Source organism: Mesocricetus auratus, unplaced genomic scaffold (assembly GCF_017639785.1).
Source record: "Mesocricetus auratus isolate SY011 unplaced genomic scaffold, BCM_Maur_2.0 Super-Scaffold_100004, whole genome shotgun sequence".
Taxonomy (NCBI): Eukaryota; Metazoa; Chordata; class Mammalia; order Rodentia; family Cricetidae; genus Mesocricetus; species Mesocricetus auratus.
Window position 1 is genome coordinate 117,068,295 of NW_024429189.1, and position 15,504 is coordinate 117,083,798.

At 55.1% G+C, this 15,504-nt stretch overlaps 1 protein-coding gene across 1 annotated transcript; it reads left to right on the forward strand.

The window, feature by feature from the left end:
* Nucleotides 1-512: 512 nt before the first annotated feature.
* Scrt2 (scratch family transcriptional repressor 2) lies at nucleotides 513-14,381 on the forward strand. The gene is made up of 2 exons (XM_005072524.4): nucleotides 513-1,110; nucleotides 11,703-14,381. The coding sequence occupies exons 1-2, from the start codon at nucleotides 978-980 to the stop codon at nucleotides 12,485-12,487; spliced, it is 918 nt and encodes a 305-aa protein (XP_005072581.1). The 5' UTR covers nucleotides 513-977; the 3' UTR covers nucleotides 12,488-14,381.
* The last annotated feature ends 1,123 nt before the right edge of the window (nucleotides 14,382-15,504 follow it).

Here is a 15,504-nt window from a genome sequence, read left to right on the forward strand (position 1 = left end):
TGGCCGGCTCACTCTTTTCTCCCCTCCCCGAGTCCCCATGTGCCTGATCCCACCTGCGCGGGGCCGCTTACCCTTCAATCTCCTTGTCTTCTCCCTCTATTTCACACCTTTCCTTCCCTGTCTTCGCATCCCCCAGAGGGTGTGTGCTGGGGGGGGGGGTCCTTTTTTATGTGTCCTGACCTCTCTTTTTCTCCTGCGGGTGCCTGAGAGTGTATTTCCACTTTCTCCCTGTGCCTTTCTTGTCTGTTTCTCCTGTATTTTTGTCCTTCTCTTAGTCTCTCTCTCTCTCTCTCTCTCTCTCTCTCTCTCTCTCTCTCTCTCTCTCTCTCTCTCTCTCTCACACACACACACACACACACACACACACTCACACACACACAAACACACACTCGCGCGCACACATTCTGACTCTCTCTCCTCTCTCTCTCTCTCCTCTCTCTCTCTCTCTCTCTCTCTCTCTCTCTCTCTCTCTCTCTCTCTCTCTCTCTCTCTCTCTCTCTCTCTCTCTCCTCTCTCTCCTCTCTCGCTCTCTCTTTCTCTCTCTGCGCCTGTGTCCCTCTCACTTTCTCCCCTCCTGCCTGTTCGTTCCTGCGCCTGGCCTGCCCCCACCGCCGGTTCAGGGGAACGTGTGCGGAGCGATTGTCCTGGGGGACATTTGATGGATTAGAGCGCTGAACAGTTCCATTGCTGCGGGACCACCTGATCTCCTCAGCCTGCGTCCCATATAAAGCCGGCAGCCGGAGTGCTGAGCACAGCTCCAGCGACCGCCAGTGTGCGCGCCGCCGCCGCCGCCGCCGCGCCCGAGCGGCACCCGAGCCGGAGCCGCGGCCGTCGCCACCCAGCCGGCTCCGCGGCCGCCCGCCCGCCCGCTGGGAGCTGTCCAGTGCTGAAGCCCGCGCCGACAGCCAATCGCGCCGGCCGGCCGCCTCCCCCACCGGGCCGCCAGTGCCCCGAGAGCCCCCCCGCCCGGCGGCACCATGCCGCGTTCCTTCCTGGTGAAGAAGATCAAAGCGGATGGCTTCCAGTGCAGCGGGGTGCCAGCCCCCACCTACCACCCCCTGGAGACTGCCTACGTGCTGCCCGGCGCCCGCGGGCCTCCGGGGGACAACGGTGAGTGGGCCCTAGGGGAGGAGAGCGGGGGCTCCCCAACTTGAGCTGCAGAAGGGAACCCCGGAGAAGACGTTCCTGGCCGAGTGAGCCCCCGGGACTTCTTGAGGGCCTGCTGGGCGGGGCTGGGACTAGATCGTACAAAGGAAAGTGGCAGGGTCGGCTCATCTCGCAGCCAGGCTCCAGCCGGGACTTTGAAAGTTGTGGCCCTAGAATACGGCTGGAGTGAGGGGGTGACAGAGAGAGGATGCCCCTAAAAAGCTAGTGGGAGCGGCTTGGAGTACCCTGTCACTGTTGAAGGAGAGAGACTGGCAGCCGGTGTGATCCCTGATGGGGGCCAGGACTGCCACTCCCTGGGGAGATGAGATTGGCTCTCTGGGGAAAGTGGGAGCATCCCGCCTCCCTTCAACCATACTCCCCCCCTGGCAATGCCAGACAAGTGCTCTCCAGGCCTCCTCTCTCCAACTCTTTTGTTACCCTCTGCCACATGCCTGCCAAAGGCTGGGCCTGTCCTAGGGACTCAAAGAATGAGGTATTGGAAGGAGTTCACCCAATGTGTCTCCTGGTCCACTGGACTGCACGCCTCGCCGGCTTCTTACCCCCACAGCCAAACCTGCTGCTCCTCTGAAACCCTCCCGTCCTTCCTGCCCCACCCCCACCCCCATCTCTTATTGGAGCAAGTTCTTGTAAAGGAGGACTTGGGGGACAAGAGAGGTCATTCAAGCCCTAAAGCAGGTGGCATTCAGATGGCAGGAGAAGAGTGCTTCTGTGAGCCTATTTCTCGCCAAGGGGGGCGATGGTAATAGCTAACGCTAAGCAGCCCCACCAGGACAGGTGTCTGGGAAGGAGGAGTCACGTTGGTAGTGAGACAGCTGACATCACAGGGCTGGGAGAAGAAGAGAGAGGAGCAGGCACTGAAGAATGAGTCTGAACTGGGAGCCCGGGAGGCTGGGGGCATCTCCAAGGGGACTTCCAAGCACTCGGCTCATGCCAGCACTCTGCCAAGCCAGGTACAGAGAAGGTGCTGAGCAAAGAGTTCTGTGACCTCATCAAGGTCACAGAGTTAGGCAGTGATGGGGTGCTTCTTAGAGCCCCTCAGCCCCTGGCTCCACTCAGTTACCCACGGACCACCTCTCCCGCTCTGCTGACCTCTTTTCTTGACCTCCAGGACCTTGGGGTGCAAGGCTCAGGGAGACGTCTGTGCTGAGGGCTGGCAAGGCAGGGTGGACCTGGGGTTGTGCCAAGGCTGGGGAACATGTACTGGGAGCTGGGAGGAGGCGAAGTCTCCGTGGGCCTGGGATCCATAGGATCCCTTAGGAGACTGACACAAAACTCTGCCGAGGCCCCCTTGGTCCTGTCCCTGGGCCAGCTGAGAAAACCCAAAGAATTTCACAGTCAAACTGCAGGCTGTTCCTCAGGAGGGAGGCCAAAATGCCTTGCCTTGAATTTGGTCCAAATAGGCTTTGGAAAGGGCCCCCAAGTGAATGATGGGGAGAAAGATGGAGATGGAGGTGCCTTTATGGAGGCCTCACCAGGTTTAGCAGCCCAGAACCACCCTGCCTTTGTCCCTTTCCTAAGGGGACCAACTCCCTGGCCTCTGAGGAAGCCTGTGGCTGCTCTAACCACGTGCCTGGCTTGGGATTCAGTAGAGTAGCTCTGGATCTGTGACTTGCACTGTGACCTTGGGCAGGTGCCGTCCCTTCTCTGGTCCTCAGCCTTCTCAGCAGCGCAAGCGCTTAGATGTCATGAACTAAGCATCCTTCCAACTTTGACAAGCTCGGTTTCTGTGGAAGGTTAACTCATGTGGGAGACACTGGATAAGGAATGCTGGAATCTGTTGTCATGTTTGGGACTCTTCACCCACTATGTCTGAGTGGAAGTTTTCCCAGATTTGGTCTCTGCCAGCTGCCTCGTGGTAGAATAGGGGACCCATCTTGCCCTGTCTGCTGTGAAAATCAGCAAGTGTGGAAATCAGCGAGGATGGCCCATCTAGCCTTTCAACTAGAAAACATGGGGTCTGTTCTGTCTTGTTTTTCAAGGGCCTCTTCCCTTGATGGGGTGTGGCCAGACTGGGCAATGAGGGCTCCCTGAGTGGATAAGTGTTCTGAGGGTCCTCAGAGAGCCTAGGCTCCTGGTGGCCCGTTGTCTCTCTGCTCTGCCGGAAATAACCTTGCTGAGCATTTGAGGGAAGTGTGGGAAATTGCTGAGCTGACGGTTTTTTCCCCTCTCTCTCACTCTCCCAGCGTGTGTAAGTGTGCTGGGTAAACAAGGAGAAAAGAAAGGAGGGGGAAGATGAGGAGAACGAGGGAGGATAGAGAGAGAAGGAGGAAGGAGGATGGAGGGCCTGGGGCAGTTCCAGTTATTAGAAAGATCCTCTTACAGGCCATTTCTGCAGCTTGGGCTGCAGGGTTAGGATGAGGCTGGGGGCAGGAGGTGTGGAGGGAGGGAACTGTGAATGTAAAGTCAGAGGAATAGACTTCCTCATAGAGGCATTGGGACCCCAAGTGAGGTGGACCCCCCCAGCTCTGGGAGTGCCTAAGAATTCTAGAGAATTCCTGGAGAACAGCCCCCACACAGCACACACATGTACATGCTCACCCCTTTCTGCTCTACTTTTAGCCTCTAAAGGTAAACAACATGAGTACAGGGTTCCAGACCGACTCCAGGCCTATAGAACCTCAAATAGAGAAGGGACACCCCCTCCAAGTTGGAAGAACTCAGGAGAGTTCCAGAACTCCTAGAAGAGACAAGACAAGGCCCTAATCCTCCACTTTCAACAAGATGCACCCTTCCCCTTGGCCCCTATGTCCCCTCTACAGTTGGTTGCCTCCAGGGAGCCTTCTCTTTTCTCTGTTCCTAGGATGGCTCTGAGCATAGATTTATCTCTCTGGGAAGTGCCAACTCATATTCTCCTTCCTCCCCACAAAACCCAGCCCTCCAACTCTACCAAGCCCAGCCTCCTAGCCCCAGAGCCCATTGCTCTGTGCCGGGACTCTGCAGTTCTGAGAAGGCAGCTGCTTACTGTCTGCATATCACTGGTCTCTGTGGACCCCCGCCAAGGACATCTCTTCCAGTGTCCACCTCCACTCACACTTGTCTCTGACCTCCAGCTGGGAGCCAGGGCCCCTCCCTCTCTACCCCAGCCCTGTCCTACCCACACCCTTTCAGAGTGCACCCTCCCTGGCAGACAGGGATCAATGCCGATCCAATAACACAGTTGTCTGCCCTCTGCAGCTACATTAAGGCTCCCCCAGAAGGCTGAAGAGCGCTTGTATCCTACCCATGGGCTTATCTAGCTGACCACATTATACTGGTTTCCACTTCCTTTCACTGCCCCTGATGGCGCCGAGTAGTCGCTCCAGAGCTGGGCCTGGGAGCCCAGCTAAAAGATCCATCCTTCCCATACCTCAAAAAGTCCATCTGGGGATGCAGGGGACTATCCCAATCCCTCATCAGAGGGAACCCAGAGAAGGCTGGGTAGGTGTCCAAGAACACACAGCAGGCCAGTGTGTTTGTAACCACATGGACTTTGGCATATTGATCTTGGTCTGGAGTTCAGGTCCAGATTAAAGATATGTACATGTCCAGGTCCAATGTTTATATCAACTTCAGTTGAGGACTAGACCCAGACTCTAAGTCCAAGGTGAGTGTTTAAGGTTATAGGACCAGGTCTGGTATCCAGAACACATCCAATGTCTAGAAATTGGCCTGGCTCGAGATTCTCAGACCAGGACTGAAATCTAGGTCCAATTTCCACTCCAAGGTCATTCCAGATCATCTCAAGATTGACTGGGGCAGAATCTTGGGGGTAACTTTAGCTCATCTTCCTCAGCCTCAGTTTCTTTCTCATGAAAGAGTAGTTGAGCATGACCTAGTTCAGCTCTGACAAGGAGACTCCAGAGTCCACTTTCCTCTATGAATTCTCAGGGATCAGTGGGAGTGTGGAACATGGGACCCGGGTGCCATACGAAGTTGGGAGCTGGCAGTGATTCCTGCGAGAGGGCAAGAGAGTACTCAAGGCCATTGTGTCAGTCACAGACTCAGCCCACAGTCTCTGGGGCCACACACATGTGCACACATACTCTGCTGAGACAGGACAGACAGCTTGGGAGAATTGCTGCAATCTACAGAGCGAAAAAGACGGGGAGGGTGCCTGGGATCTAAAGAGCATGGGTGGAGGGGCCTGCCGTCCATCCATCCACATTGGGTGCACTAGGGCCCATAGCCTGGGGGCCTTGCTGGGGGTAGGCTGAGATGCTGCTGAAAGAGTTGGAGGTCCCAGGCCGTGGGCCTGCTTTCCCCGTATTTCCTCCTGGAGTGGGTGTCTGCTGCGAGTTTCTGAGTATGGGACTTTGCTTTTTTTCTTTTGGTTTTTCGAGACAGGGTTTCTCTGTATTGTTTTGGAAGCTGTCCTGGAAGTCACTCAGTAGACCAGGCTGGCCTCAAACTCACAGAGATCCGCCTGCCTCTGCCTCCCGAGTGCTGGGATTAAAGGCGTGCCCCACCAATGCTCTTTGAGTAAGGGACTTTGGAAGGGGATTTGTTGATTGCACCCTTCTGGGGCAGAGAAAGGGGAGGGCAGAAATCAGGAACACTGAGGAGGAGGTAGGTCATGTGCAGTGCGCCTGTGTTCAGGAAACCCTCAGCCAGCCAGAAAGAGTGCCTTCCAGAGGGTAGCAGCACATGGTCTCACCAGCCAAGGCCTATAACTCCAGGCCTGCAGCCACATACACCCATCACCCAGGCCCTTGCAAAGTCCTTCCTATTGATTCCCATAGAGCTGTGGGCCTCCCTGTGAGACGCAGGAACTGGGTCACTGTCAGGAAAGCCCAGAGCACAGGGAATTTCAGAAGTCAGGGTGTGGGAGGGGGGAGTTGGAATTCTCTAGAAGCCCCCTAGTCCTGGGTCAGTGGGCATCAGCCCCGGGCTCTGCTGCCCTGGTTGTGTTCAGCCGGACCCCTCACTCTGCCCTCTGCACCCCTGTGAGCAGATGTACAGATGTACCAGCTGCCAGGCCTTTGGAGAAGGTGGGTGTCCTTCTGGTCCAGTGCCCAGGGAACAGCTAACAAAGATGCTATAATAGGGGGAGGGGGAGGTACCCAGCCCCTTTGCCCAGCTCTGTGAGCAGACAGGAGAAACTATTTTTATCCTGCTTTGCTGCTGACAGACCTGGCTTTCTGCTCAGCTGGCTGGCGCTGATTCTTGAGGCCTGAGGCCCTGGCACAGCAAGAAATAGCTCTAAATATACCCACGCAGCATCCCCGCGGCCCCCACTGCAGCAGGATGAGTCCTCTCCAGGAACCCAGCAGCCCCCTCTTCTGCCCATCTCAGAACAGGGGGGTGGGCTAGAAATTCCCTGGAGGAAACTTGGCACCCTGGGAATCTTGGGAGACACCCCGGAAAAGCGCTTTGGGCTGGCTCTATTAAGAAAAGCAGGCCACCAGGCAGGCTCTGATGATAGCTTGTGTGACCCAGGGAGGATCAAGGCCCCTCCCCAGCTTCCAGCTTCCAGCTTCTGCAGAAAGGTGTGGGAGGGTATGACCTTAGACTTGAGCTAATGTCATTAAGCCTCTGCAAGGGCCTCATCCTCAGTAAACGCTCAGTAAGCGTGAGTCACTACTGTTGAGTATCACTTACAAAAATGAACAGGGTGCCGGACCTTTTCCCAGAGTGACAGCTTCTCCCCAGTTCATCACATCAATACCCCATGAGACACAGGCCACCTGGGGAGCCCTGTTGGAAGACCCTCCCCCACAGCTGCTTCTCCTCCCTCCCCCATAGGCCTCCAGTCTCTCTCTGGCACTCTGGAGGAAATACTGGCTATGGATCCTGAACCCTGACTCCCCCTCTAGTGACCTTGAGAGAGTCCTCTGCCCTCACCAGGCTTCTGGCATACGGCAGCACCTGTCCCCAGGGCTGGCTGGTGCTGACTGCAAGGCTAGTGGACACAGCAGGACTTGTAAGAGTCCTCTCCAGTCCTAGGGTCAGGCAGGTGTTCAGGGGCCCTGGTGTGTTAACCTTCATAATTTCTCTTCCGCTCACTCCTGTGGCACCAGAATTTTCTGAAGTGGATGTTGCAGTCTGAAGTGGCAGACTCCTGGACATTCTCAGGTGGCATGCATAGCACCCAAGCCCTCCCCACAACCATGGTAGAGGCTCTTCTGGTCTCTGTCCCTGGGATTTCAGCCTCAGGACTTAACTGAGGTCACACAGCTAGAGAGTCTTCTCTTTGTGTCCCACTTCAGCAAGACCTAATCAACAGAGACCTTTCCCTGCTTGTCAGCCGGAGGACAATCTTCTACAGCCCAACCCCCAGTGGGTTCTAAAAGCCCGATGTACAGTTGTAAAGGACCTTCCAGGGTTCAGGCTAAAGGAGCAAGGTGGCTTGTCCAAGGTCACACAGCAGCCTGAGATACTAGGTCTCTGGACAACATCAGAAAATACAGGCATACTAATGGCAGTGGCTGGAGAGTCCAGATGCCGTGTGCTGGTGTTGGCCTGAGCACCATACACACATTATTTCATCCATTTCCATCAGGAATGCCCTTGTGCAGTGGTGAACTGACCCTGACTCACACAGTGGGGAGTGTGGATCTGGAGAGAATGAACGGGGAGTGATGAGGAAGTAAGATGTAGAGACAACAAACAGCATCACATAGGGATTGGTTCTACCAGAGACAGAAGCATCTTTCACACATCCTAATCAACCTCCTTCCATGCATGCTGAACCCAGAGGTTAAGCAACCTGGCTAACATCCCAAAGTAAGGCCCACCCAACCCTCACCCAAGCAGAGTCGTCATATGATGCTAAGCCTCATAGACACAGGATATCAGGCTTGGGCCTGTGGCGCTGGTCCTGAAGGCAATCCCATATGTATCCCTATACAAATGAGCAGCTGTTGTTTGAGGAACCCCTATTTCCACAGAGAGGGCTCCGGATTGTCAGGGTAAGATGCTGCAGTACTACAAGTCACCAGCAGAGGGAACCACAGGCAGCACTCACATCTGAGCCAGGGCTGAGGGAAAGATCCTTGAGCTCTTACTACACACTAGTTTTGTTCATTAGAACATGATGGGGAAATTACACAGCCCAAATGAGGAAGAGGCCCAGAGAGAAGCAGCAAGATGCTCCCAGATGGATGCCAAGGAAGCCATGACCCTAGTGTCACTTAACTTCCTTGGGACTTGGTGTCTATTTGACCAGAATGCAGTCACACATGCAAAACACTTCAAACAGAGCCTAACATCTCAGTGAGAGTACTTTACTGATGTTGTAAAGGCACAGAGGAGTCAAGCGTTTTGTACAAGGTCACACAGCTACGACTGGGAATATAACTCAGTATCAGTGCTTGTCTAGTATGCACAAGGCCTGGGCCCAATTCCAGAGCAAGGGGTGAGGGGTGGGGAGAAGACTGAGGTATGATCTGACAGACCAAGGTCACTTTTCTATTTCTACGATAAAACACCATGAACGAGAAAACTTTAAATGAGTTTATTTGGGTTTATGGCTCCAGAGAGATACAGGCCCATGATGGCAGAGTGGAGAGGTGTGGTGACTGGCGTAGGAAACCGAGAACTTACATTTCCAATGGCAAGCATGAAGTGAGAGAAAACTGGGAATGGCGTGAGGCTTTGAGACTTCAAAGCCTGTCCCTGTGACCTATTTCCTCCATGAAGCCACACCTCCTAAACCTGCCCAAACAGTGCCACCAACTGGGACTGAATGTCAAACATCTAAACCTATGGGAGATGTCTCATTTAAGCCATCACAGTCACACAGTTGAGACGGGTAAGGAAGAGCCCACTGAAGGCAACCTGCTTCCAAAGTTATGCTTTAACCAGTGTGTCACCATCTATTAATAAGAGCACAGAAAGCGGTGGTTACTGCCTGGCATGGTGGTGCACACCTTTAATCCCATCACTTGGGAGGCAGAGGCAAATGGGTATCTGTGAGTTCAAGGCCAGTCTGGTCTACATAACAAGTTCCAGGACAGTCAGAACTACATAGTAAGACCCTGTCTGGCAAACAGTAAATAAACAAACAGATAAATAAGTGTGATGGTCACATGATCAGATCAAATCACATGACCACTCCCAACAGATCTCATCTCATACCTCATTTACAGGGACCCAAGGCGCAGAAGGACAGGGCTAGCCCAAGGTCATTCTGCTAGTGCCCGTGTTCTGGCATCAAACTGCCCTCCCCTTTCCATAGCTGGGGCCCAGTGAGGTGGGTACCTGTCCCAAGAGCAGGTGGACAGGACTGCCGATGGCTGGGCTATCTGGCACATCTTTGACTCCACTCACCCCACAGGTACAAGATGACACGGTCGGGGCCCGGGAGACGGAGGGGCCTGCTCTTGGGGGCTCCCTACTGTATAGTGACCAAGCAGAGCGGTACAGTGGGTTCCACTCTGCCCCATCCTTGAGCAGGTCCCACCACTCTGTACCTGTTTCCTTACCTGTCGGAAGATATCTTTGTAATCAGAAGTGGCAGCAGAGATCTTAGGACAGAGCGTGGCACTCAGTAAGTGCTCAGCAAACAGCTCGGTAGCTACACCACGTGAGGAGGCTGGAGGAGAGGCTGTGGGAATACCCACCAAATAAACAACCCAGCCCTTGTCAAAGGCGACAGGCCCGCTCCTGGCACGGGCAATCCTGGCCTTCCAGACTGAAAGCAGATGGGAGGGGGTTCCAGTCTATCACCCCTACCTCTTGAATTAAAAGAAGTTACCACCACTGTCCCCCTTGCTTCTGACCACAGAGTCCCTTACTGTTGAGTCACCCACCCTGATTCCCCAGTCAGTTCTGTGTGCAGAGGGTCCTGTGCAAGCCACACATAGGACAGAGAAAAACAGACACAGACTAGCAGTGTTGAAAGACAGCTTATCCAGTTTTCAACCTGGAACCACCTCAAATTCCAGAAAAGGCAGAAGCCTAGAGGATGGTCATCCAGACCCTTTAAGGGAAAGGAGGCTGGCCAAAGTGTCCAGCCTGCCAGACATTGCTGGAATCGTGCTTACAAAGCCGTCCTCCAGCTGCTCCTTCATGGGCAGAGGGGCGTTACAGGTCCCAGAGGTCAGATGGAGAGGGGCAAATGGGAATGCCACTCCTCAGCTGTGAAAGCAGGAGCAGGCCTAACCTCTATTGTTCCCTGGGATCAAAGGACAACGGGAACACTTGGTAATTAAGTGCTGGATTATAAGTTTGCTCAATGTCTGCCAGGAGCTCTCTGAGGAGCCCAGCCCCCAGGGTCCCCAGGGAAAGGACTAAGATCAGAAGAGGCCATGGGAGTCAGAGACAAATGGTGTGGCCCCTGCGCTCCAGAAGCCCCTACATAGTCCCCTGAGAACCCCAGCCTACCCACATGGCAGACAGGATTTCTGGTCCAAACTCTAGAACAGGTGGAGAGAAAGTGTGTGTGTGTGTGTGTGTGTGTGTGTCTTGTGCACACACACACACATACACACACTTTCTCTCACACTAGGGGCTGGGAGAGACTTCTAACGGAATACTAGGAGCTTTCTATCCTGGTGTAGTTATTACACACCTCACTCTTGACTCTGTTAAGTCCTCCAGAACCTGGGGCAGGTGGATCAAGTTGGAATCTGATTACTTTATGCAACATTTACTTATCGCACACCTCCTGTGAGCCAGGCAGGGCGGAATCCACAGACCCAAGCCTAGAGAACTAGTGCAGTGTAGTGGGAGAAGCAGACAAATAATCTTCATTGAAGCCACTTTTCAAGCAAAAAAAAAAGTATAATTATAATGCTAACATTTATATAGCAATTTTTGTGCACTCTCAATTTCTTCACGTGTAAAATGGGAACTATGATATTTCCTATGATGATTAAGTGAGTTAGCCTTTGTAAAGCATGAAGTCCAGGCTGACATACATTAAGTGCTCAATACTTACATGTTTATCACCCATCACTTTATATTGGGTTCTGTCAAAGACCCTGGATCTGGCTGTCTAATTACAAGTTCCATTCAAAGCAAACACTTTTAAAGGTGGGGACTTGCTGTGTTGCCCAGACTGGCCTCAAACTCCTGACCTCAGATGATCCTCCTGCCTCAGCCACGCTATAAGCTCCATTTCACAGATAAGAAATGTGATGAAGACAAAGGCTGTCTTGTAATAGCAAATGTCTTTAGTCCCAGAATTTAGGAGGCAGAGACAGGAGGATCTCTGTGAGTTCGATGCAGTTTAACTACATAGCAAGTTCCAGGCCAGCCGGGGCTACATAGTCTCCTAACAAAAAATCTGGGGGTGGGGGAGGGCATCTATGGACTGCAGAGCTTCTGCACGCTTACACTGCTTGCTGCCCTCTGTGCCTCAGTCTCTCCACCAAGAGTAAAAGGCTACTTCCACCGAGCTGTTGTGTACACTTGTGACAACGCGAGCCAAGTGGGCAGAACCAAGCCAACCTCTGCACCAACAGAGGTCCATCCAGGGAGGCCCGGGTGGGCAGTCGGCACAGGGGTCTGCCACCGAGCAGGCTGGCTGGGTGCACATCGGCAGCGCAGGGCGGCCTGCGGGGAACCCTCCCCTCTCCCCCCACGTCCTCACGCCCCTCTTTGTCACCCTGCAGGTTATGTGGCACACTGTCTGCCCCCCAGCGGTTACGATGGCGAGCAGAAGCCTGGGCTGGAGCTGGCGCCCGCCGAGCCCGCATACCCGGCCGTGGCGTCGGAGGAGTACAGCGACCCCGAGAGCCCACAGTCCAGCCTGTCGGCGCGCTACTTCCGCGGGGAGGCGGCCGTGACCGACAGCTACTCCATGGACGCCTTCTTCATCTCCGACGGGCGCTCGCGGAGGCGCCGGGCCGGGGCTAGCGGGGACGCGGCAAGCGCGGGCGACGCAGGCAGCGGCGGAGAGCGCGCGGGTCGCTCGGGGGCGACAGCGGGCGGCGGGCATCGGCACGCATGCGCAGAGTGCGGCAAGACGTACGCCACGTCGTCGAACCTGAGCCGCCACAAGCAGACGCACCGCAGCCTGGACAGCCAGCTGGCGCGCAAGTGCCCGACGTGCGGCAAGGCCTATGTGTCCATGCCCGCGCTCGCCATGCACGTGCTCACGCACAACCTGCGTCACAAGTGCGGCGTGTGCGGCAAGGCCTTCTCCCGGCCCTGGCTGCTCCAGGGCCACATGCGCTCGCACACCGGCGAGAAGCCCTTCGGCTGCGCGCACTGCGGCAAGGCCTTCGCCGACCGCTCCAACCTGCGCGCGCACATGCAGACGCACTCGGCCTTCAAGCACTACCGCTGCCGCCAGTGCGACAAGAGCTTCGCTCTCAAGTCCTACCTCCACAAGCACTGCGAGGCTGCGTGCGTGAAGGCTGCCGAGCCGCCGCCCCCGGCCGGCCCGGCCAGCTGAGCCTCCGCCTCGCGGGGTGCCTGCAGAGGCTTCTCCCACCCCTCCATCTGCGTCCCCTCCCCCCGCCTGCGCCCTTGGCGCGCGGGGTGGGGGGCGTGAACCCCATCTTGACCCAGAACTTTCTTTTCAACCCCATCCAAGCCCACCACTCAACTTCCTGCACCAGATCCCCCTTTGCACCCACCCACATTGTCCATTCTGGCCACCACTCGGACCTTGACCCCATGTCTGGCCTTCAAGGCTCCCAACTCAGGCATCAGGTCCGTACCTCTTCGGGTCCCGGCGCTGGGTCCCGGCACTGGAAGTTTCTCCGGCCCCGACCTAGGCAGTGCTCCTTACTAGATCTTTCTTCTCATTTCTCAGCTGAGTCATTGGCCATTCCTCTATTGGAGCCCTCATTCTAAACCCGAATGTACCCTTGACTTCCTGTCTGCCTCAGTTTCCATGTCACACAGTCCAGTCCCTAGGGTCTCTCTGCCGAGTTTGTGTGTGTGTGTGTGTGTGTGTGTGTGTGTGTGTGTGTGTGTGTGTGTCCTGGAGTCTCCTGCCTGTCCATCCCTGATACCCTCGTTGCTTGGGCCTTAGGTCCAGCCATTCACACGATCCTACCTGACATTTCCGCCCTCCTCAGTCTTCCCGATCTCATCAGTCATCTTACTCCCTGCTCTCTCCAGCTCCTTCCCCCTCGTAGCTTCGTTCCTCAGTTTTCCCAGCTGGGAAAAGGCTTGGGAGGCAGCCCAGGGCTCTGCCCTCTCAGGCGACCCTTCTTACCCCAGGACAGTTCCTGCCGAGGCCTCAAGCCTGGAGCTGCGCCTTTCCCGGGTTTTCTGAGCACTTTCCCTCACCCCTGGACTACCAATTCGCCTCTGCACCTCACCCATGGACCCAAATCCCTCGTCTGGCAGGGCCCCTTCAGCTATTTATTTGTGTATTTATTTATTTATTTATCTATTTATTCTATTTAATCTCTTGGCTTCGCCCAGGGACTGTCTGGCTTTCCCAGCTGGACTGGGAAGTCGAGGAGCAGGGTCTGGTGAGAAGCCCACCCTTATCAGAGCCTGCACTCCTTAGGAAGAGGTCTGGAGAAATGGGGGAGGCGGAGCCTGCTGATCCTTAGCTGGCAGGGGAGGGGCCATCAGAAGGTCCTGTTTCGGGGCAGGTCCCCGGCCTCCTGAGCCTTCCACTAGTGTCCCAGGAAGTCCTCTAGAGCCTCCTCCTTTGTTTCTTATTTATTCCTCTTTCAGAGGGACCCCAGGTTCCAGGGACCGACTGAGCCCCGGACCCCGCTGGGGCCTCTGGCCTGCTCCCGGGAGGAGTGCTCTCTCCCGGCCATGACTATGCAACTCTCCCGGGCAGAGGGGCCGGGACTGCCAGCCAGGCGCCTATTGGCCACCACTACCTCCTCCACCGCGCTTTTGCATGCCCGGGCGAGGACCGAAGCACACACCTCCGCGCGCACCGGCCCGGCCCCCTCTGCTTTAAGCACACGCCTCTGCCCGCATCCCTCGGTGTCCCCTTTGTGGACGAGAGTCCTGGACACTCAGAACTCCTCCCCCTCCCCTTAGCCACAAAAGAGGGAGGAGACTGCAGACCGCTCCCAGGCCTCTCTCTGGGGGGGGGGGGCTTCCGAGGGGGTAGAGCTTCATTATGCCCCAGGCTCCCGGAAGGGAGGCTGTAGAGATGGTGGGAGAGAGAAGGGTCACCAGAAGCAATTATGGAGGGTGCTGACCCTGTAAATAGGAACTTCTGACAGCAATAATTTCCCATGCATGCTAAGCCTTTGGCCCCTCCCTTGCCGTACCCCCAACTCATTCCCGACCCCTATTCCTTCCCCATCTTCAGCAGTATTACTTGTAACGCAATTCAGGGATATTAAAGGGACTTTGGCCACTCACTAGCGCCTCCAGACCTTTGCCGGATCGGATCGGTGTTTAGACCTTTGCCGGATCGGATCGGTGTTTAGACCCTTGCCGGATCGGATCGGTGTTTAGATCTTTGCCGGATCGGATCGGTGTTTAGACCCTTGCCGGATCGGATCGGTGTTTAGACCCTCCCCCTAGTGCCATTTGGATTTCCCTCCACACACTTTGGGAGGGGCGGTTGAGGGTGGAACAGTGTGCTCCGACTATGACAGCAGTTGTGGGACAACCTTCCCCCAACACACACACACACACACACACACACACACACACACACACAGTCTCCAATGGGCTCTGAGGAGCGCAGGCAGCGGTGACATTGGTCATTCTCCCACCTGCTGCCTCTGTGACTACACACTGTCCTGGACTGCTCTGGAATCCAGTCTGGGGACAACCTCCACACTAGATCGGGGGGTTTATTCTCTAGTTGAATCTTTATGAAACAGAAGGCAGTTAATGCAAAGAATTGACTGACTGCTGAAAAGATGGGAGTCCTTGGCTGGGCCCCCAGAACTCCATCACAGAACGGTCACCAGGACAGCTACTTCTTCCACAGTTAAGAGGTGGTGGTGAGCTACACAGAAAAAATCCTATTTTCAACCCCCCCCCAAAGAAGTGGTGGTGGTCAAGAGCCCACGCTGAGGCTAAAGGAGGCAAATCTCTTGTAAGTTCAACCCAGCCTAGCCTGATCTACATTGTAAGCCTCAGGCCAAGTAGGTCTACATAGTGAGAACGTGTCAAAATAAGACAGCACCATAAATACTGTCCAGGGATCAGAAGGCCATTGCCACTGCCTTGGTTGATAGTTCCATCTCTGATATGCTGGTAACCTGCTCCGTAACACCACTACAGAGCTCAGCCCCTCCAAGGCCATCTTAACAGCACAAAAGTCAAAGGTAATAAGAAACTGGTCTCTGCCCACTTCTGTCATCCAGGTCCCAGGCAAGAGCATTGCACTGGCAGAATTTAGTTTATGGTCAACACTGTGGCTGCCAGGAAGTCTAAGAGAAGTGGTTTTAACTTCTCAGCCCCACACTAGAGTCTCACTAGAGTCACACTGGAAGGGAGGTGGGAATGGATGCTGGTGCCCATCTGGCT

What these genes read in the sequence shown, in the direction of transcription:
- Scrt2 (XM_005072524.4), top strand. Translation starts at nt 978, where the DNA reads ATGCCGCGTTCCTTCCTGGTGAAGAAGATCAAAGCGGATGGCTTCCAG. An exon ending in CGGGCCTCCGGGGGACAACG is followed by an intron (nt 1,111 to 11,702) that starts GTGAGTGGGCCC and finishes GTCACCCTGCAG; the next exon opens with GTTATGTGGCACACTGTCTG.